Source organism: Hyperolius riggenbachi, chromosome 5, assembly GCF_040937935.1.
Source record: "Hyperolius riggenbachi isolate aHypRig1 chromosome 5, aHypRig1.pri, whole genome shotgun sequence".
NCBI lineage: Eukaryota > Metazoa > Chordata > Amphibia > Anura > Hyperoliidae > Hyperolius > Hyperolius riggenbachi.
Genome location: NC_090650.1, coordinates 308818309 through 308842720, shown reverse-complemented (window position 1 = coordinate 308842720; position 24412 = coordinate 308818309). Strand labels below are relative to the sequence as shown.

At 42.3% G+C, this 24412-nt stretch overlaps 1 protein-coding gene across 1 annotated transcript in view; it reads right to left on the bottom strand.

The window, feature by feature from the left end:
• Nucleotides 1-438: 438 nt before the first annotated feature.
• Nucleotides 439-24412, bottom strand: part of LOC137518827 (acetyl-coenzyme A synthetase, cytoplasmic-like) — a 101460-nt gene continuing 77486 nt past the window's right edge. Inside the window, exons 13-18 of the mRNA XM_068237185.1 lie at nt 18665-18745; nt 17700-17808; nt 17537-17605; nt 15023-15199; nt 4446-4520; nt 439-2989 (exon numbers count right to left, since the gene is read on the bottom strand). Of these exons, the coding sequence (XP_068093286.1) occupies nt 2862-2989; nt 4446-4520; nt 15023-15199; nt 17537-17605; nt 17700-17808; nt 18665-18745 (639 nt within the window). The 3' untranslated portion in view covers nt 439-2861. The remainder of the gene's footprint in view (nt 2990-4445; nt 4521-15022; nt 15200-17536; nt 17606-17699; nt 17809-18664; nt 18746-24412) is intronic.

Here is a 24412-nt window from a genome sequence, read left to right as displayed (position 1 = left end):
CCAGTTTAGATAGCATTCATTTTGATACAAAGCCTGGATAAGGCTGAATTTCAGAAATTCAGAGAACTGGCTTTGCAGAAACTATGGCCACCACTGCTTCTGCCTGGTTCTGGTTACCAGTAAAAACAAATAATTTGCTTAAAGAGGATCTCCATCCTAAAATAGAAAATCCTGCAGAAAATCCTGCTGTAACAAAAAGTTATATTTACCTGCGGTGTCTTGTCCCACTAAGCCATCCCGAAGACCCCGCATCACTACACTTCTGGTGCCTGGCCCCGCCTCCCCTCTCTCCCCGGAGAAAAATGCCAAGCTAATTATTGCAGCAAATAGTCTGGCGTTTTTTTTTCTCAGGGGAGAGAGGGGAGGCGGGTGACAGGCACCAGAAGTGGAGTGACGCGGAGACTTCGGGATGACTTAGTGGGACAAGACACCGCAGGTAAATATAACTTTTCATTACAGCAGTGCTGCAGGATTTTCTATTTTAGGATGGATATCCTCTTGAATATCCTTCTAAAATCCTTAGAGCAGTGGACATGTGACCTCTGCTCTCCATCGCAGTTATCTCCAACCTGCCAGATGACCTTCAGCCCAGTATGAGTCAATGGTACAGATGGTCAGCAAGATTATAATTCTATCTTACTGCATACAAAGTTAATGCAAATTGCATGCAGCTTGGAAATTAGCCAACTGCAATTTTGGATGTTTATAGTGACTCAATCCCAAGCTACATAAAATGTGCATTGCATTTGAATGCAAGTCAAAATTATAAGCATCCCTTTAAGTATTTGTAGTTCCCGACTGTCTGCACCCCTCCACCTTCCATAAGCTAAACCATAAGGAAGGGAGAGGCACGGTTTCATGAACCAGCAATGCAATGCCAGGTCTCCATTCCTGGGAAGGGAGAATTGCACAGCAGTCATGTAATCACTATACATATACAATGTACAATAACATTTGTACAGCGCTTTTCTCCAATAGGACTCAAAGTGCATAGATATGTCTCAAATCAATACATGGTTGCAGGTGGACTGTGTTACAGAGGAAATAGTCAGGCGTTTGTAATCGCTAGACATGTGGCTTTTCATTTTGGACTTAAATGTATCCAGGGATGGAGATGACCTGATTGGATGTGGCAAGGATTTCCAAAGTGTAGGGCAGCATGACCCATTTGCACTATTATTAAGCATTACTAGACTTGGGCACAATGGAACGCAGAGTTTCTAAGAAGAATGCCTGGAAAGCAGCTTTACATCCGTATTGCTGAATTTTCTGACCTATTTTTTTTTTTTTTTTAATTTTGAAAGGTTTTCAAATGGTACTGCTGGGAATATAGTTGGCAGAAGTGAAAGTATTGCTTTGTCTTTTAATTACTAACTCATCCTATGCTTACTTCAGTAGGGTCTTCTCTTTCTTATCTGTACAAGAAGCATTTAAGGAGGAGCTGTCTGCCATACTATCTCAGAAAAACAAAACATTTATAAGTAGATAAATAGTTGGTCTACTTACATAACATATGTATTGCACTGTCCACGTTTTGATTTAGTGATTTTTGTACAGCCAAAAAAAAAAAAAATCCTTAGCATTTCCCATTTTAAGTGTGGCTATTTTGAAGCCATTCCTGATGTAATTTCCTCCCTTACTCTCCTCTGCCTGATTGTGTATGCATTGCCGCCCTCCACTATAGAAAGTGCATTGTCTCAGCATGAGAAATACTGACCAATCAGAGGGGAACAGAGGTGTGGGAGGGGAAATCAGGAGGGAAAGAGGCTTCAGCCAATCAGGCTGCATTAGTTAAGTCTGAGGGGATGTAGAGCAGCAAAACAGAACCAAATTTTGTGTGTACCGAATAAGAACTGGGGAATTATCATTTATCAACAAGAAAAGTATTAGCGATTTTACCTTTTGGATTGCCTGGTAAGCATCCTTATTACTTGGTTACCAGATAAAAATAAAGAATTGATTTTTTATTTTATGCATGACAGTTACACTTTAAGCAGAATGTTGACCAGCCAGTACCAACTAATTACATTGTCTGACCTTCTATTCCAAAACGACCCTAAAAAACAAGGACCGTGACGGATTCATTCTCCAACCATGTAACATTGAAGACACTTAACATTTATATGTTGTTTTAAGGTCAGAGGGTCCATATAAGACAATAGGATCAGAAAAAAACAGGGTAAACCACAGTCGCCAATCAGCAGTCCTCTTTAGTGACCAATCAGCGGTCATGTTTCATTAGACTACAGTGAAGAATGGAATCTAGTTATCTGCACATCACTGCACTTTGAGCCATCTTGAAGAATAGCAGTGATAACACACAAATATTAATGCAGGAGGCGTTACCAATAGCAACCGATCAGTTTACCTGCTGCATGTAAAACCTACTCCAAGATAAAACCTCATTGGTTTCTCTGAGCTGCTGCTCTGATTCTTCTCCGTATTTTCTAAGCAACAGTCTTTCAAATCAGCCCATTCACCACTGTCAGTTTGCTACTTGGACGAAATAAAACATTTACTCATTAAAAGTATAGCTTAAAAAAAAAAAAAATCAACACATCGCTGCACAAGTGCAGAACACATCTGTCAATAAATCTTAACAGAAATGTTATATGTAATTTCCATTGCCATGTCCAGCCAGCATCAGCTAGCATAAAACAATGGAAGCTGTATAGTCTGGCGAGGGGCTGATCTCATAATAAAAACACATTGAAGACACATCCGGACGTTTCTTCATGTAGACGGATTCTGATCCAGAAGGATCTTCATGTGGAAGAATGTTTAAAATAGTTTCATAAAGTATTGTGCAAAGTCCACTAAAAATAGAGTATTGTCTACAGCAGTAAAAACTGTAAGAGCTCTCATGCTGCAGCCTCACATCGCTGGCTGAACAGGACTTCCACTATGCTGGGGTCTGCCAGGGTAGATATGTCCCCCAAATCCTTCTCATTCCGGGCAATCTGTCTAAGGACCCTCCGCATTATTTTACCTGTGGAAAAACATCACAATGTCAAAACAAAAAAAGTTTTCAATAAAGGCTTGTTGATAAAGTGAATAATCAATGCAAGAATCAGAAATTCACAACTTTACTACGTTGGTATGCGTTAATATGCATTTTTCCCATAGCAGTGCATTATGAAAAAGCTTTAAGTTACAACATGTATAGTGGGAACTGAGCCATAGGAAAACATGGGCATTACTTTGACAATCAGTTTTCTTTCAGTTATAACTGAGAGCAATTGATTAAGTGTATAAGGAGTCAGGACCCTAAGCCTCGTACACATGTAAAAAGAATGGTCGCCAGGGAGGGATTATTACTTGAGACATTAGTGCGGTGCTGTGTCTGATTGTGCTGCCCGGAAGCTGCCTTCTGTAGTGGGTTATGCGCATGATCAGTGGGAAATTTTAATGAATTACATCAAATATCTCCACAGCCACACCTTCTACAGTCCCCAAATTGCAGCCCCCAAACCCTGCTGGCTCCCGAGTAAGGATTGTTTGATCTATCTCGGGTACTGGCCGTCAAAATTTGGGGAGTGTAGGAGGCGTGGCTGCGGAGCCTGCAGCATAAACTACTAGGAAATCTCACAATACAGCATTGTACTGTGCATGCGCAGCAGCTCAAATCAAAAGCAGCAGCACGATCGGACACAGCACCGGCGCTGAACAGACGCATCGCTTGCCTCTAGGCCATTGACATCATCTGCTGCTATGTGGCACACGAGTGATGTCAGGCGGCAGGCAGGGTAAGTAGGGAGAATGATGTTCTCGGCCAGCGATCGCCGAACTCGAGGCCAAGTTGGGGTGGTGATGTAGAAGAGCTTCTAGAAGCTCAGTGGACATTATGCCATGATCCGGAACACTCACACTAACACGGAGACCAGATGGCAGAAGCAATGAGCTCAAAGGCAGACAAACCAGCCCCAAATGCTGAAATTATGTTTAAAGTTGCATGCAAACATCTGTCATACCAGCCTTTAAAAGTGAACTTCAAGTAAATAATAAAAGATATTGGTTTACTCCAGTTAACTCAAATGCATATTTAGTAGTAAATAGTACTAGTATCTTATCCTGTCTCTCTATGAGCATCAACTCTGGGAGAGGATTGTACTGTGAGCCAATCCGGCTCTGTTGTATTGCATAATATTGTTATAGTAGTGCGAGTTCGAGAACAGGAAGGAAGACCAAATTACGGTATGTCCGGTGTATTGCTAACTCTCAGTTATTCAATAACACGGCTAACGGAGGGTCTTCATATATGCAGTATTATTCGAGCTACAGGTGGAGGAAAGCAGGTGTAAAGCATGATTGCAGTCTCTGATACTTGTTGGACACTGCATCTAAGAACACTACAAATCTATGTCAGTTGAGACATTTAACATATGTATAAGCAAATGACTTTCAGCCACAACCATGGTGACATTCATAAAATGTACATTGTTTACCTGATCGTGTCTTTGGCAGTCCAGGGGCATTCTGTATGAAATCTGGTGTTGCTATTGGTCCAATCTTCTCACGTACTGTAAAGTTAGAATATTAAATGATTATTATGATGATTATTAATGATTATTAACAATACGGTCACTATTGTCAAGAAAGCGCAACAGAGGATGTACCATCTACGGCAGCTGAAAAAGTTTGGCCTACCTCAAAATTTAATGGTGCAGTTCTACACTGCAATTATTGAATCCACCATAACATCATCTATGACTGTACGGTTCAGCTCCTGCTCAGCATTAGAAAAGGGGAGGCTGCAGCGCATCATCCGAACAGCGGAAAGGATAATTGGCTGTAGCTTACCTTCCCTGCAGGATCTTTACGCTAGCAGGTGCAGAAAAAGAGCAACCAAAATTGCCTCTGACCCCTCTCACCCAGCTCACTCCATCTTCCAGCGCATGCCTTAAGGAGTAAAGATTCCGGTCAATCGCTACCAAAACCTCCAGACACAGGAACAGCTTTTTTCCTCAAGCGGTAGCCATACTTAATGCTGAACCACGTTAGAGCTGCTAGGACTTGATAGTAATCAGCACAGAACTGTAAATGAACAATTCTCACACTGCTTACTGCCACTATACTTATAATGTCCTTGACTTGTAATATACAGACTGTCTGCCCTTGTATTGTTTTTGTTTGTGTTTGTGTTTGTTAAGCAACTGCCAAGACAAATTCCTTGTAGATGCAAACTTACTTGGCGAAATAAAATTGATTCTGATTGTGATTCTAAATATAAAAAGTCATGCCTACTCATACTCTGTATTCTAAACATGTTGAGCAAAGTTTATATTTTCATACACTTTGTAGGAGACAAATCTCAAAATCTTAGCTAGTTGCTATCTCCAAACAATGGTAAAAATTCCCCATTAAAAACACATAGGCATGAGCAAACGCATTGTTCTCACAACAAAGCTTAGTAAAAGATCTCAACACTAACAAGCAAGTGCACGGTTCTTCCGCTTACACCTGCCACCAGATGTCACTCCATTGTGCGCTGCCCTGTTGACTTCTCCATTCTCCAAAGAAACCGTGCAGGCTATCTAGGAATCACCCCCACCCCTTCTCTATTCCCTCTTCTCGAGCAAAACTTATCCCCTCTACTTAACAAATGTAAAGCTCTTATTAAGGAATGGTCTTTGATACCTATCTCCTGGTGAGGTAGAATAATCTCTATGAAAATGGTGTTTCTTCCCAAGTTATTTATTTTTAGAGCACTCCCACTATTTATCCCTAAATCGAAAATTCTTCCTTTCCAAACCCTGTTCAATAAATTCATTTGGCATAACAAACGCCCTAGGATACATAATAGAATCCTTTATAGACCAAAATATGCAGGTTTGGCAGTCCCACAGATCTGGCATTATCATTTCGCAGCTAGACTTGCTCAGATGTCTCACTGGCATAATATTACATCTCCCCCTCTATGGGTACATTTTGAACAAGACTCTATTTTGCCTTACTCCTTTAATGGCCTTATGTGGAATCCAGTCCTTATACCCCAACCCGTCTCCCACCTAAATAAGATTGTTTGGCAACATCTGCTTCTTTGGAAAACCATACGGAGTCGGTTTTCTCTGGCCTCAGTGAAGCCCCCTTTTTTTTCCTATGTTGGTAACCCAAACTATTTACCAGCCCTACATACCACTGAAACATTTAAATGGTTGAATGATAATAACCTAGTTATAGCAAGGAAGTTCTGGCTAATTAACACATTTATCCCATTTTCACTTTTTGTCTATAACAGATCCATTCCACAATCTGAAATCTTTCAATGCGCACAGATTCGATATTTCCTTTCGGCGTCAACTCTGAGCCCCTCTGAACGTATTGGCACCTTTTATGAACAAATATGTTTGCATCCACACACTGAATTTGGGGTCATTTCGAGAATTTATTTTCATCTACAGGACTCCTCTATACAGGAGACCTAAAAATATGCAAGATTGGGAGACTGATTGGGGCTCTCCAATTTCAGATCAGCAATGGTCTAGTATCTTTCGTAATAGAGCTAAAAGCTCTAAATCTAATTTTATCAAAGAAACTACATACAAATTACCACTAGATGGTATTATACCCCGGACAAGGTGAAAAAAATGTTTCCTCAATTATCTTCATTATGCTTTTGAGGCTGTAACTCTAATGGGACCATCAAACACACATTTTGGGAGGGCCAAGTGGCAGTAGACACATGGCAAAAGATGGCGGATCTAATCAAAGAAGTCTTAAAAATTTAGATTAAATTTAACATGTTAAATGCCCTATTATTTTTAGCCCCAAAAGAAGTATTGAAACACCTCAGACCATTAGTAAATGTAATAATTGGTGCCACTCAATGGTTGGTTGCCTTTCACTGGAAGCAGTCCACCATTAATTTCGATCTCCTACTCACTAGAATTGACCAAATCCTGCTCATGGGAAATAGCATACACCCTAGATGATTCCCAAGATAAATTAATCTCTAAATGGGAAGACTGGATCACATACCGAAGTCTGAATGACCTTTTAGGTAGAGCTCTTTCACTTGCTTAAGCGTTTACCTAGATAAACAAAAATGTATTTTGTTAACTATAGCACGGTTGTGGTAGCTAGCCCAGGGCCAAAGATGAAGGATTCCCTGAAGCCGCCTTCCTCTCTTCAATAATTAACAATGATTCTATAGGAGAGGTTATTTGAACTCTTAGGGCTCGTTTCCACTTGTGCGGCGTGCGTCTCGCAGACGCACGCCGGCACTGAGCGGGTGCTATGCACGGCTATGGGAATCGCAGCCTCCGCTGCGAATTTGCGGGGGTGTTCCGGCCGAATCGCTGGCGCCGCCGTTATACCCTATGGCAGAGTTTCCCCATGCGATTTGCCTGTGGGGAAACTCTGCGATTTCGCGGCGGAAACCGTAATAGTGGAAACGGGCCCTTACTTTTCATTAATGTATGTTTATAAAGACATAATTTCAATGTCACTATTTTGCAACATTGTATTGAGACATGCCATACCTGACCTACAAATTCCTGTCTTATAGGTCTTTTGCAAATGCTGTCATGTTGGCAAACCGTTTGAATGTTTGTACTTCTTTGAAATACTTTTCAATAAACGTAAGTAAATATTTTCATGTCCAGATGGGAGGAACAAGTATTGACTAATAATATGAGTGCAAAGGTCGCCCTCTGGCGTCCATATATAGACGACCTGATAATCTTTTGGGAGGTAGATCGAGACAGTTTTAATGATTATATGACCTTTTGAATGAGAACACTCTAAACATTGAATTAAGTGCAGAATCTGATAGAAATAAGATCCACTGAATTGACTTGGAAATATTGAGAGAAGGGGATGTATTACACACTATTTCAAACCAACTGATAGAAACGGGTTTATACCTGTGACAAGTTGTCACCACCCTAGCTGGATTGGAGCAGTCCCCAAGGGCCAAATGATGAGGCTGCAGAGGAACTGTTCGAGGGTGGATGATTATCTTGAACAAGTAACAGGTATTGGGAGACAGGTTTGTTGAAAAATGATACAATAGAGAGCATATCAATGCACACATTGGGCAGGTCAAAGAAATGGATAGGGATACATTTTGGAGTAACAATAATGATGGTGGCAATCTAGACCCCATGGGACAATTTGCGTTCCTTATCCAGTTTAACGTCCAGTATACAGGGGTACAGCAGATCTTTCGAAAGTACTGGGCGATTTTGAAAGAGGATACGGTTTTGGGCCCTAATTTACCTGATAATCCAAGTTTTATATATAGTAAGGCAACAAATTTGAAGCAACTGTTTGAAGCAACTGGCACCTAGATGCGTGGACCCCCCCCCAGTACAACAACAAAATAATCCATGGGGATTAGGCTTCCATCCCCGCAGAAGATGTAAGGGATGCACTGAGGCGACCTCTGGGAGATATAGGGAGGAAACCTCCCATGTGAATGGGCAGAATTTCAGGCTCCACGATTTTTCCACATGTTGCACCACGCATGTGATTTACATGTTGTGGTGTACGTGTGGTAAACAGTATGTCAGGAGAAAAGGAAGAACTCTTAAATAGAGAATATCTGAGCACATAGGTAAAATTATTAAAGGATATGAGGGGCATAGCGTATCAGCTCATTTTAAACAACGCCATGGGTGAAACCAGGGGCGTAGCAATAGGGGTTGCAGAGGTTGCGACCGCATCGGGGCCTTTGGGCCAGAGGGGCCCCGAAGGGCCCTACCTCAATTACAATATTAGCTCTCTATTGGTCCTGTGCTCATAATAATAACTTCTATAGCTACTTTGAATAGTGGTAATAATTAACAAACTGTTCCCCAACCCCTTTTTGCACCTCTGACACTGTAGTTGCCCTTGGCAGGTTTTGGTGCGCCGTATCAATTGCTATGTATAGAGTGCTTGGGGGGCCCCAAGTAAAACTTGCATCGGGGCCCACAACTCCTTAGCTACGCCACTGGGTGAAACCCTAAGCAAATGAGGTTTTGTATTTTAAAAAAGAGGAGATATCCATGGACTGTGGTGAACAAGATAAGGGATATGGCTCAAAAAGAAATGAAGTGGATGTTTATGATGAAATCCTTGACACCAGTAGGTCTAAACATAGAGATAGACATCAATAGTTTCATCAGTGATGATTAGGATGTGCAGTGGAACTGGCATATGAACTTGAAAATTGGCATATATCTGTATTAATGTTGACCTCTATGCTGCTGGATGATATAAATTTTATTTATTTTATACTTTTTAATCTGTGATTTATACTTATACTTTTATATTCATAATGTAATGATTAGGCTCTTTCCCTGGGCTGCTAGAAGGACCTATGTCCGGCTGCATGAGGGAGTTAGAGACAAACAATAGATAATGTAGGTACTGTACACACACACACACACACACACACACACACACACACACACACACACACACACACACACACACACACACACACACACACACACACACACACACACACACACACACACACACACACACACACACACACACACACACACACACACACACACACACACACATATAGATAGATAGATAGATAGACACAACACGCACATAACTCCATGCCCCTGATGAGTACTGATGTACGAAACGCGTTGGGCGGAGCTACGTGCGAGGAGGCTGAGCCACGAACCACAGGGAAGTTTGATTGCATTAAAGGGCCGAAATTTTTCTGAGCGCTGATCCGAAGCGGAGCACGGGGGAGAGCCCGGTCAAAACTCTATACTATTGAAATCACCTGATGTTTGTGGGTGCTTTTAAATCTTATGTTTATTTTATTAAACAGTATTGCACTATGAAAAGTATTATGTTTATTTGAGGTACTATTGTTAAAGGAACGTATTAGTGTTTCTCTATGGTGGGGGAACACAAAGTACACAGGAAGAGGAAGCTTCTGTTTTGTGCAAGACACAGTGCGACTGCAGGAATAGGAAGTTCCTGTCTTGGTGCAAGACACAGTGTGACTGCAGGAAGAGGAAGTTCCTGTCTTGGTGCAAGACACAGTGTGACTGCAGGGAGACGGCCAGACAGGAAGGGGGCTCAAACCCTTCGCAGTGAGATTTGGCTCTATCTAAGAGTCAAAGGATCTGATGAGTCTGATCATAAACTTTAGTAGAGTGAAGTTGCTGTGTGGGATCTCTGGATATTATTGCAGTATCGCTGAGAGACTATTACTGATTGAGAGCCTGGGTTCTGCTATACTGTGAATTGCATGCTGGCAGCGCTGTTGTATTTTCTTTTGCATTTCATATAGGACACAGTGACCTATTACAATAGCGCACCGGTGGTTATAAACTACCTTTGTCTGAACATAGAGCAGTGTATATAATGGTTTTTAATAAATGTAAGTAAACAGAAACAGTGCAGGTTGCACAACTATACCTGAGCGATGCGTTTGTATGGCACTCATTGTCCATAGTGTCATTCTAGGATCTCGGGCAAAATTATTGAAAGGTCTATACACTGAAGACTGCTTGAAACCTGGCAATGTGGTTGCCCCAGAGACTGCAATGTACATGTCAACTATAATGATGCCAACTGGACAATTCGGGTTTCGGAGTCTGGCTATTATGCAGCTCAACTCTGCTTATCATTAGAGGAGATGGAACGGTGGTGCACAGAGTTCGGCTACAATGTAGCCAAACTCAAAATAGTGCTGGAGACATCGGTGACGGTTTATAGAGTTTGGCCACTACGTAGCTGAACTCTAAATAGCTGGCAGAGGTCTGTCAGTGGCACCCGGGGTTGGCTATTATGTAGCTAGATCCCAGATATCTCCAGAGGGGTTCAGTTACCAGTGCATAGAGTTTGGTGGACCAGCACAGGGTTAATGAACTGGGCACCTAGGGTACTATTATGTAACCGAACCCCACATTGGGGATGATTCACAAAGCTTTTTCACCGGTTTTACTCTATTTTCACCTTATCTATGTTATTTTTTTAAGCTCCCAAAGAGCAAAAACATATTACAATTAAGTTAAGAAAATTAATATTGAAATGAAGTTAATCAGGAACAACTTACTTTGTGTGATTATTTTGCTTGTAAATGTGCTGAAAGGTTATTTTTATTAATTAGGTGATAAGTCATTTTTGAGAAGTTTTGTGAATAGAGCCCATTGGCTCTTAGTGTAAAGAGTAGGTGGGTGGTTTAGGCCCAGTTCACACTGGCAATTAAAGGAATACTTAAGTCTAAAAAAAAAAAAAAAAAATGATATTTACTCACCCGGGGAATCCCTCAGCCCCTTGAAGCTGGATGGTGCCCTCGCAGCCCCGCTCTCATCGTCCTGTCCCCGCCGGCGGCTACTTCCGGGTTCGGCGACCGCCGCCGACAGGCTGGGAACGCGAGTGATTTTCCGTATTCCTAGCCGCTATACCACCCTCTATGCTGCTATAGCGTATAACATATACGCTATTGCAGCATAGAGGGTGATATAGCGGCTGGGAACGCGGAAAATCACTCGTATTCCCAGCCTGTCGGCGGCGGTCGCCGAACCTGGAAGTAGCCGCCGGCGGGGACAGGACGATCGGAGCGGGGCTGCGATGGCACCATCCAGACTTCAGGGGGCTGAGGGATGCCCCGGGTGAGTAAATTTTTTTTTTTTTTTTTTTTTTTTTAGACTTACGTATTCCTTTAAGTGGCAAACAGATCCGTATAAAAACTGATCTGATTACCGGTCGATAGGATCAGTCTTCACTCCGTTGTTGTTCAGCTGCTTCCATTCTGTTTCCCCATATTACCCCCAGTCCCCCACTAGTGCGAAGAAACATTCCGTTTTCTCATTGCCCCCAATGCAGGGCTTCTGGTTCCATTTCGCTGGGCTCAGCAGTCTGGAACAATTGCTGCAGCACCAAATGTGCGGTTCGTTCAGCTCATCGTGTGGAACAGATCCGTTCTAACAGACCAATGTGAACAGATCCATAGTTTAACATTGGAGCTGTTTTTTCCCACCAGTGTGAACCGGGCCTTAGTGTTGGGCATAAGTAGTGGAAGGTTAAGGTAGCCATGCACCTAGCGATGATGGGCAGATTCGACCAAGAGACAAATCTCTCTCTTAATCAAATCTGATAAGAGAGTTCTGGTAGCTGCCCATACACTGCAGGCCGATTCCTGATCTATTTCATGTTGAAATCGATCTGGAATCGGCCTTGTGATGCCGCATCAACGCTGTCCCCCTAATGTTAAATGTTCCCCCGATGCCCAGTGCAAGTGATACCTTACCTGTCTGTGACCTCCGCTGCTTCCGGGATTCTCCATACACGCATGCCACGTGGTTGCCTAGTAGCGTGGCCATGTGAGTGACGCCTGACATCCCACATGCTGCCCTTACTAGGCAACCACATGGGGGGTGCGTGTATGCAGAATCGAGGAATCCCGAAAGCAGCGGAGCCCGCTGACAGGTAATGCATCACTTGCAATGGGCACTAGGGGGAACATTTAACATTAGGGAGGGACAGTGCGGGGGTGGGGGGCCTCAGGTGGGTGTTCGTCGCATTCGTCAATCATCCCGAAATTGCAGACCGCTACCTCAGTGCACCCATCTTGCAGCATGCGCGATCTGGGACTGAAATTGGTCACACTGTCGGTCAGGCATTCACTTGGCGGCACAGATTTTTATCCAATTCGATAATAATTGAATCAGATGGTCGATCGCCCGCCAAGTCACCTGATGTATTTGGTAAGGCAATATTAGAGAATATGGGTAACATTACCTAACCTATATTCTACTATTGGTATTACTGTAACTTTTGCGGAATAGTTTTCGTCGTCAGCGCACAAGATGCGCACTGACACAACGAAAACCCTCCACACGCGTATAATTAGGTGAACCCTGGCTAGGTGCAATGCACCAGCAGAGGGCAATTCCCACCAACAGATGGCGCTGTGGAGTGCAGACGAGCATAGCCTCTGCACGGGCACAAATGCCAGATGGGAATTGTACAGATCTAAGACAATGCAGGGCTGAACAGCCCTTAAAGAGAAGAGCATAGAGAAAGACTAAATGTGTGTTCCCCAATCTAGTCGCCACCCAGCGACGGTGAACACACATTCGCAGAAACAAAGTATGAACTCGATCGCGAGAGAGGCGATCGCCAGAAATGACACAAGACAGATCAGAACAGAACACAAGAGAAGCAAAGGCACAGAAAACGACAATGAGAAAATAACAAAAATAACAAACGCTAGCTAAACGCGAACACCGCACTCATTCGCAACAGCGAACGCGTTTACACGCGATCTCCGCACGTTAAGCGCAACAGAGACAAGCACGCCTAACTAACCACCGACAGACAAACACGAAACAAAGAACGCGAGCACTTGCTTAACGGTTACCTCACCAAGCCTACAGAAGACAGACAAACGGAAAACAGGAATACGAGAGGAAAGATCCACTGCTCTTTCCGTCAGAGCAAGTGTGATCCGAGTTCAGGAACAGGCTAGGGAAGATCCACTGCTCTTTCTTCCAGAGCGAGTGCGATCCAGATACAGGGACAAGAAAGCAGATCAGAAGGATACACAGCCACTACCGCTAGTGCGATCCAAGCACGACAGACAGATGAGATAGCAGGGAGCAACCGCTGCTCCAGCTATACTCCAAGAACAAAGATCAGAAGGATCCACAGCCGCTACCGCTAGAGGCTAGTGCGATCCAAACAAGACAGATTAACAGAAGGGGCTACCAGTAGCGAACACTGCTCTGGTTAGCACCCCCAGACAGACAGAACGATTTCCTGACAACCACCGTTGGTGACAGGACAATCGCAACAGAGAGGCAATACAGACAAAACAGATAGCAAGCTAACTGCACTAGGGAAGCTGCCTAGTGCAGTCCCAAGAATTACTCTAAGATAACTTTAACAAGCAATAGCAGGACTGACACTCTAGGAGTGTTTCAACAAACCATGAAGTAATGACCAGCAAAGAACTCTGGGAAACATAGCTCTTTATACTGCCAGCCTACAAAGGAGTTAACTGGGTGATTTGCATAACCAATGTATGCAATGTCCTCAGCAGCAGAGCAGATCAGAAACTTGCAAAGGAAAGACAGGTCTCTCTTCCAGAGACCTACAGCCCACAGACTAGAGGAATGGTCAAACAGCTGTCTGCCTGTACAGCCAGCTGAGCGGATCATTACAATTACCCAACTCAATTTCCAAATTACTCAATGCCTAGCCACAGCCAGTGTGGAGTCATTATAGGATTAACAGGATTGATATCCATACAAATTAAAACCACGCCTAAAATAAGAATGCAGGTATATAGCACTTTTAATTATTAGCATTATTAATCAGAGCTTCATTTACATTATGATGGTCACAACCAGTGGTGAAGCTACCGAACCTTGGTCTATAGTACAAAATGTTACTCTGCCTTCCCTCAGAACTGTATGCATAGTAATTGCATACCACCAAAACCGGGTCTCCAAGGACAGCCACTATGTAAGCAGAAATGTAAATAGAATGGCTTGTTAAATATTACTTATAGTCAAAACATTTATAGAGGTGATCGTTGCTACTAAAGCACCAATAAAGAGCTAATGCAACGCCAGTAGGAGGGCTCCATGTTGGCCCCTCAGATTCAGGGACCCTGGTTGCACCCTCCCTTATTGAAACAACATTGTGCACAACACGCACAAACACACTAAGGTTCCTTCCCCATCCAAACGCACCGGAAAACAAGAGTACCAATGCAATGCACTTCCGTTCAGATTTTCGACAATGTGATTACGATTCCAATCAGTACAATTCAGTACAATGTGTTTGCGTATTCCAGTTGGAAACCGTGCATTGCAATTAACCGTGGACATCAGACAGTGCAGTCTAAGCACTTCTGATGTCCCCTCGAATTGCGTTGCATTGCAGTCCTGAAAACACGACGGCAATCATGTTATGTGGGTAAGGGGCCTAATACTTTAAAGATGATTGCTTACCTTTATGTATATGTTTAACAAATAGGCAGCATGGTTAGAACATGGCTCTGTGCTAAAGTAAACACAATAATCACACTAGCAACATAACTTTAGTTTACCTTGTTTTTTGAGTTCTTCTGCAACAACTTCTGTAAACTTCTTCCCATCTTTCAGAATGACAAAGCAGTACAGGCATTCTCCTTTCACAGTGTGTGGCCGGCTCACTACTGCAGCCTCTGCAACTGCCGGATGCTCTGCCAGTGCAGACTCAACCTCAGCAGTGCTCAGTAAGTGGCCTGCAAGACACATCTCAGGTTTACTTGTAATGCAAAAATCAGAAACAAACACTAACCGGCACACACTACTAAATAATACTGAATTTTGCAGCAATATAAGGAAATATCTTCAAATTTAAATGTACATCTTTCAAACAAAGAAACCTAATGCTAGATACACACAATGCAATTTTCTGACAGATTCACTATCAGTACACACACATCTATACCTTTGCAAAAAGAAGACATAACTTTTAATAAGTATAATTAAGACATAACTTTTATTCTGACCACTAAAAACAATTAGCCTGTAAAAATGCTGTTTCCATATTCAGATTTGGGGAGGGAGAAAGGAGAACACAGAGCCTTGTGAATGAAGTCAATGAGTTTAGCTCACTACATAGGTTCTCCCTATTACCCAGATAGAGTTGATAATCAAATACAACACCCCGCCTATAAACCCTACATGTTTTACCCCCTAATAATTAGGGTCTTCGTCAGGGGTACTATCTAAAGTGCAAAGTGCTCAGTGTGCTACATAAATATAATAAATTGTACACTTGAGAAAGACTTACTTGGCACCCAGTAGATGGAGATGGAGGGCTAGGCCCGCACGTATCAAGGCAAACATATACAATTCACTTTCTCACCCCAGACCACTTGTATGGTGTGGATTTGGGATAGCTAAGGGGCGTGCAGCCGACCAAATGGCAGAAAAACACGTGGATACAACTTAGTGCAAAATAGTTAGTCTGGACACTGTTCCTTTAAAGGCTTTATTCAGACCACCACCATGTCCATAATACAAGACAGCAGGGCCGGGCCGAGGCATAGGCTGGAGAGGCTCTAGCCTCAGGGCGCAGTGTAGGAGGGGGCACAGAATTCATTCAGCTGTCATTTCTAATTGTGTTTGAAGCAGAAATAAATAATAAATGGGGATACATGGCAGTGACTGCAAGCCAGATAACTAGATATTAAGGTGTTGGGGAGGTTGGGCGCCCTGGTGTGCCTCTTAGTCTAATAGCAATCAGTGTGTGACGGCTGGGGTGGGAGGGATGGAGGGGCGCACTTTGGTGTCTCAGCCTTGGGTGCTGGAGGACCTTGTCCCGGCTCTGCAAGACAGTTCCATAAATACAATCTGCACGATATATCTGACCTGCGATGCCAGGTGGTGAAGGGATGGTGGAAAGGACGGCATAAATATAATAAGTACAATAGATATGGAAAAAACCATGTCATAGCCTCACGGCTATATTAACAGGCTGTAGCATGCTGAGCACTTTAGATAGTACCCCTGACTTCCTTTCTCCCTTCCCCAGTCTGTATATGGAAACAGTATTTTTACAGGCTAATGGTTTTTAGTGGGCAGAATAAATGTTATGTTTTAATCTCTTTTGCAAAGATAAATTTGTGTGTATTATTTTGTATCAGTTGTGTTGTTAGATTTACTGTCAGATCGACGATTTCCAACATGTCCAATCTGATTTCCGAACGATTTTCCAATCGATTTTCTATTCACTATTATGGTAAAATGATCAGAAAATCGATTGCAAGTCAGATCGGACATATTGGAAATAGTCAATCTGACAGTAAACCTGTCAGAAAATTGCATTGTGTGTATTACCTGGAGTGTGCCTAGTCAAAAATGTTTGCTAAAAATGGTATCAAACATTCACAAAAGAAGGCAAACAAATACTATTAAGGGTCGTACAAACGTGGAACTTTTGTGCCCAATCATCAACTAAACTTGGTCTATTGCATTATAGTTGGGCATGTGAACGAGTGACAAACGACTAGAGGACTAGACTGATATCGTGCAGATGATGTCGTTTGAGCGACTTGTACTTGTTTTGAATGCGGCCAGTCCGTTGTTCCGCTTGCGTGCGAAGTATGCAAATAAGTTGGTTGTTCAGTTGCCTGGTGCACAGAAAATAAAAGTTGTGCAATCGCTTGGTTGTGCGTTCGGTCATGTTGTGGGATTGGTTGTGCGCTTTTGTTGGACGAGTGTACAAGCCTTTAGGCCAGCGATGGTTTTATTGTGCAGCAATAAGAGCTGTCACAAACACTGTGGAAGACAGGTAAGGCAGATGGTTGCCAGGGGATGAACTGGCCAAATGAACATCTGTTTCATGTCCTTCTGACACTTGCTCACAGTACCAGTTGCTAGGTTGGTTGGTTGAGGAGTCCTTGGCACACACCTTCCTAACCTGTCCTCCATGATGTATGGGAAATCACTAAACATTGAAGCCAACAATTGACTGACAGCTCCTTGTATGACATCTTTATCATGTTCACTTTATGCACATCAACAGCAAGAATAGTATGCCTTTAAAGGTAACAGAATATTATATTGCATACCTGAAACATTTAGCATATCATCTATCCGGCCTGTAATCCAGATGTAACCATCTTTATCTCTTCTGCATCCTGACAAACCAGAGAACAAGGTGTGAGATGAGTATTTTGCTTACAGATTGCTTTATGAGTATAATAACTGACTTATTTGTCAGGAACCTCTTACCATCTCCAGCCACATAATATCCTGGAAACTTTCTGAAGTACGTATTCTCAAAGCGCTCATGGTTGCCATATACAGTCCTCATTATGGATGGCCATGGCTGCTTGAAGACCTAACATATAAACGGGTAAAGTCTTGAGTCTTTAATTTCAGGTATAATTATAGCAAGTATAAGCAGTTAACTTATTATATCATAAGCAGTTACCAGTACAAGTTCTTAATTCATGTTTGGGCAGAGAGGGACACAAAAAAGTTCAGCATAATTGACAGTCATGAGAAATTACATGGCCAAACATCAAAACTTAATAACTATCTGTGCATTTACTACACAGTATAATCCTGTTTGTCTTATCATGTACTCCCGAGGGCTGTGTGAGACATTAAGTTATTACTAAAGCTTAAATGTGCAAAATTGCAAACACATTAATTCATCAACTAATAAATAATAAAAACTTAAATGTTGGAGACAAGTGATTATGCAAAACTGACCTTACTTCATAAAAAAAAATAAAAATAATAATAATAATAATAATAATAATAATATATATATACACACACACATATATACATATATACACACATAGATACATGCATACACACACACACTTTTATAATAAAATGGTATAATTTTAAATTATATATTATATATACCCAAAAGCCATTCTGTTTATAAAAGTCCACAAATATACAGGAAAATCTGAAATGGACATTTGAATAACATCTTGCACCAAAAAAACAAACAAAGAAAAAAAACCAACAGGACTCTGCTGTGGAAACATGTAACTGTAGAAACATAGCATGTCCATCGCTTCAACATGCGGTTAATGTCACATTTATCTGAAGTATGTCTTCTCAATAGATGTGTTTTAACCTAGTGTATTGTACACACTGTACAGTAGTAAATGTTGTCTGTCAGACATTGGTGAATTTTGAGGATACACAACTTAGAATCTACTTCTAGAACATACCAAATAGCCCTCAGCTTCACCCTCCAGCTCCTCTCCATGCTCATTCAGAACCGCGGGTACCACCCCGAAAAATGGAAAGGTCTGCAAAACAGATTATTTGAAGAGAGCTTTACACAAACCAAAACATAAAGAACTCTATACCACAGGAAGGCTTAGAGAACCTAAATTAGGGAATGCAACCTCAATAAGGTACCAAACTGCCTTACATAAATTAGAAGTTACTGTCATGTTATTAACAGTTCTGTGCCCTTTTCCTTCAATATGCCCCGGGAAGTTTTACATATTATAAAGAATTGCTTGCACTGCACTAGTTATGTACATCTCTGCAAACTGAAAGATGTGTAGATAGGACAGCATACATCACTTAACATGTGCTGGAAGGAGCAGTTAATAAATGCATGGCCAAAAATGGGTGCAATTGTTGTACCACAATATTGATAGCGGCTATGCTATTTAGTGGGCGGCTGTGATTATATGGTAATATTGTTAGAAGGGATCTGGGGGTCTTAAGGTTAGGCAACACCAGGGGGGGTCTTAGGGTTAGGCACCAGCAGGGGGGTCTTAGGGTTAGGCACCAACAGGGCGTTCTTAGGATTAGGCACCACCAGGGGAGAGTTCTGTGTGAGAGTAGAAGAGGTTATGTTATAGTCAGGTTGTAGACTATCGGTACATTTAATGATAATGTAATATTGCAATTCAATTATTTACTGTTTTTGTTATGGTTATTGTTATTTAACGTTCCACCCAAACTGTTATTTACCGTTATTGTTATTTAAAGTTTCACCTAAATTAGTGTGCAACTTTTTTTTAAATATATGCATGTTGGAGTCCTTTCCTATTGTCTTCACCCACTCTCCTTACTTTATATCTACTCAGACTTCATAACACACTACCTATCACTAATCCTGCTGTCTCCTGGAACTTCCTCCATGCCCTTGGCACTGTGCTGGGAAACACAGCAAACCTTCTGGAAATGGCACATACTGGGTGTGCCATTTTGGAGGTTTAGCAATCTCTGTGGAGTCCAGGTATTGCCTTATGCTACCTGTTGTGACACTGACTATAGCCAAGGTGAGGAGGAAAAACGTAATTGGCCTCCACTTATTTTATCTTGCCTATTTTGGTAGTTGTCTCATTGCTGCTCCTCCAGTGCAGCCTGAACTAATTAACAAACTTCTCTATTACCTAAAAGAGGAACTGTAATGACATGTAGCAGAATGCAGTTAATTATTTAGAATACTCACTTTTATGTTAAATACTCTGGTTTCAGCATTAGACTACTACACTTCCTATAGCTATATACTGCTGCATATTGGTGTATAGCCTCACTCTCCCACTGAGGCTTAGCCTAGGCTGTTTATTATGTTGAATTCTATGCCCAGTGCATTGTGGGAGACCAGAGTGTTGGAAAGAGTAGAGAATGGAGAAGGATAGGAACTGCTCATGATCCTAAGCATACCATCTTATCATTGAAGCATGGGGGCGGTAGTGTCATGGCGTGGGCATGTATGGCTGCCTTCTTGTATTTATTGATGATGTAACTGCTGACAATAGCAGCAAGATGAATTTAGAAGGGTTGTGGGCAATATTATCTGCCCATATTCAGCCAAATGTTTCAGAATGGTGCTTCACAGTGCAGATAGACCATGACCCAAAGCATATTGCAAAAGCAACCAAAGAGTTTTTGAAGGGAAAGAAGTGGAATGATATGCAATGGCCAAGTCAATCATCTGACCTGAATCTGACTGAGCATGCATCTCACTTGCTGAAGACAAAACTGAAGGGAAAATGCCCCAAGAATAAGCAGGAACTGAAGACAGTTCCAGTAGAGGCCTGGCAGAGCATCATCAGGGATGAAACCCAGCGCCTGGTGATGTCTATGCGTTCCAGATTTAAGGCTGTAATTGACTGCAAAGGTTTTGCAACCAAGTATTAAAAGGTGAAAGTTTGATTTATGATTATTTTTCTGCCCCATTACTTTTGGTCCCTTAAGTGGGAGGCACATATGCAAACTGTTGTAATTCCTACTTCGTTCACCTGATTTGGATGGAAATACCCTCAAATTAAAGCTGACATTCTGCAGTTAAAGGGAACCTTAACTGAGAGGGATATGAATGTTTCCTTTTAAACAATACCAGTTGCTTGTCAGTCCTGCTAATCTATTTGCCTGCAGTAGTGGCTGAATCACACACATGAAACAAGCATGCAGCTAATCCAGTCTGACTTCAGTCAGAGCACCTGCTCTGCATGCTTGTTCAGGGGCTGTGGCTAAAAGTATTAGAGACATAGGATCAGCAGAAGAGTCAGGCAACTGGTATTATTTTAAATGGAAAAATCCATATCCTTCTCAGTTTAGGTTCCCTTTAAAGCACATTATGTTTGTTTCATTTCAAATCCATTGTGGTTGTGTATAGAGCCAAAAATGTTAGAATTGTGTCCATGTTCAAATATTTATGGACCTGACTGTATATCTTCTTAACATTTCAAATTGCTTTATTGCTGACCCTCGGTTGCCTGTTAAGGGCTGGTTCAGACGGGCGTTTTTGTGGCGTTTAACGCAGCGTTTCAGACGCAGCGTTTTTTGGGATCTACTGCCATCCCATGCAAGTGAATGGGAGCGTTTAGAGCTGGCTTTTGCAGGCTTTCATGAAAGCCTGGCAGTAGATCCCAGCGTTGCGTCTAGTCTCGAAAGCAACATGCTGCTTTCAGAGGCGGTAAACGCCAGGAAACAATAGCAGAGACCAGAACTGCTAGCCTTGAACGCTTCCCAAAAGCCTTTAAAAGCTAGCTTTTAAACGCTGGCGTTTAAACGCTGGCGTTTAAACGCTGGCGTTTGAACGCAATGCCAAGCGAAAGCTCAGCAGACGCCCGTGTGAACCAGCCCTAAAGCAGAAGTGCAGTATGTTCAACAACAACTGTCACCTGCAATATCTTACTGCGCTTAAGGTGGCCATACATCAGGCGACTTGGCGGCCGATCAACCATCCAATTTGATTATTATAATCAGAATCCGATGAAAATCAGTACCAGCAAGTGCATTTGGTCGGACATGCTGCAAGATGTAGGGCCGACTAGCTCAATCAGGTGTGCAGCAGTAATGGCGAGCAATATCGGGACGAGTGACGTAACCACCGGCGCCATTCCAACAATGTATAAATGTGCTGTAAGTGTGCATTTATACATTACCTGTCCTGTTTCACGGTGCCCATCCTTCTACCACTCTTCTATTAGCCGCATACTTGGCGTGTGTCGTCAAGCATGCGCCACGCTAGCAGCTTGTATGGGGCTAATAGAAGAGCAGTGGAAAACAGACGGCACAGGGCAGGTAATCTATAAACGCACACTTAGGGCTTATTCACACTATGAGCGTTTGCGGGGGGTTTTAAGCGTTGTCGATTTTATTAATCACCCCATTAGCGCTTGTGCAATGATTCCCTATGAGAGTGTTCACATGTAAGCATTTAGATTCAATTGAAATCGCAAATGCGATGCCTGTACCATTGTCTGAGCACCTTGGCTCAATGGAAGGTATAGGGAAATCGCTATACAAAGTGCATTATCAAGCACTTTGCGATTTCCTAAGCACTTCTGTGAATAGATGCATTGTATTTATTCATTTCCGGGTACATCACTGATCAAAAGCGTTTAGAAAAAAGCGCAAAAGAAATAGCGCTTTAAAAAAGCTCTATAAACGCTCAGCGCTTGCGATAGTGCTGGCGATTTATAATGTGAACAAGGCACATTTATAGATTCGGGTAACGTGGCAATTGCGGCAGGCTCGGATGATTCCCAAGAGATTTCATGCTGAAATCGAATCAGCCTGCCGGTGTATGGGCAACCAACAGATCTCTCTCTAATTCGAGATTTGTCTGTTGGTTGAATCTGCCCATCATGGCTAGATGTATGGCTACCTTTAGAGCACCTAATGAGATATCAGAAAACACACATGCTGACAGTGAATCACGCTAGAGCTAAGGAGCAATACCTGTCAGTCATTTACTCTCCTGGTGTTGCATCCCTTTCAAATGTTAATGAATATACCATGTTATGTTTTTATCATCAGGTAGAATACCTTTTGGGCTCCTACCAAGCGAAGAAGTAATAAAAAGCAGAGTATGATTAACTTAAGACCAATATTACCTCTTAACTTTATTTCTGTGTTATATGCTATAAAAGTGTAATATACACAATAGGGTGAAAAATATATTACAGTAATCATTATACAGGTTTAATGCATCCATCAGCTAATTCCTGTAGGATATGGACACACAAGCTGGACTTTAAGTTGTTATACCTTGTAGGCTGAACAGGTCCTGTAATTATACAGAATCGACATGACATGTAATGTTCTATATAAGTATACTAAACAAGTCAAGTCACGTCTCTCATTGTTCCTTCAAGGACATCCGAGGTGAAAATAAACTGATGAGAAAAACAAACAATCGCATCTACCCTCAGTCGCCTAAAAATTACTTTTTTTTTTATTTTTTTAGATATCCCAGTTTTATTTTATATCTAAAGCTAGTTTTTACTGTTTCATTGTCTCTGCTCAATGACACCTTCATTGATAGTATGTCAGAGTTCAAATCTATGAATTATTGACCTTTTTTTTTATCTCTTTCCTGCTCTCAGAAGCCATTTACTGACAGGAAAGGGTTTTATGGCTGTAATTACTTATCAGAGGGTTATGCTATAGTCTGACCCAGTCCGACCTGGGCAGAGACTGCCACTTGCATACTTGGGGTTTCATTCTCAAAATCGTTCATGTTAGCACGCCAGTGAAAAGCCCCTTAGCACGTGCAAACTGCCTCTTCACGTGCTAATATGCATGTAAGAGTTTGCACGTGTAAAGTTCTGCGCTTCACGCGCAAAGTTTTGCGCGCAGCAATTCGCGTGCAAAATCAGCCGCTTTGCGTGCTAAGTAGCGTGATAAGCATACTTTGCACGCAAAGCGGCCAATTTTGCACTCAAACGGACCGTATGGCGTTCGCATATGGCACAGCTAAAATAGCACGCGAACAACAACAGCTTTGCTGTGCAAACTACTTAGCACCCTAATTTGCACGTGCTAAACCTTAACACGTGCTAACTGAGTTAGCACTGGTTAGTGATTCAAGCCCCAAGTGTTTCACTTTTTCAGGCAGAGAAAGAGAAAAAAAAGGAACACAGTCTAGTAATTTGTGTGCTTGGCACTATACATACACATGTCTATCTAATCATGTCACCTCGGTTGTCCTTTAAAGTGAGTGTCCAAGGTCCCCAAAAAAAAAAAAAAAAAAAAAAAGAAGATCCACTTACCGGGGGCTTACTCCAGCCCATGGCAGCAGTCTTGTGCCCTCGCCGCAGCTCTTGAGGCCCGCGGTCTTCTCCGCTGCAGAACCCGACCTTACCTGGGGATTCCAGGACGGTACTGCGCCTGCGCAGTACCATCCTGATGATGTCGGCTGGACCACGTGACCCGCGCCGTGGAGCGCAGAAGACGCTGACCCGGAACCCGACCTGGCGAGGAGAAGACCGGGAGCCTTCGAGAGCTGTGACGAGGGCACAAGATGGCTGCCACAGGCTGAAGGAATCCCCAGGTAAGCTAATCTTTCTTTTGGGGGGGACCTTGGATGTTTTCTTTAAGGGCTGGTGCACACTACAAGAGCTTTTCTAAGCGCTTTGTGATTTAAGCTCTTGCTAATATAACCCTATGTGTGTGTTCACACTGGAACAATGTGATTTTGTAAAAATCCCCCATAGCATTGC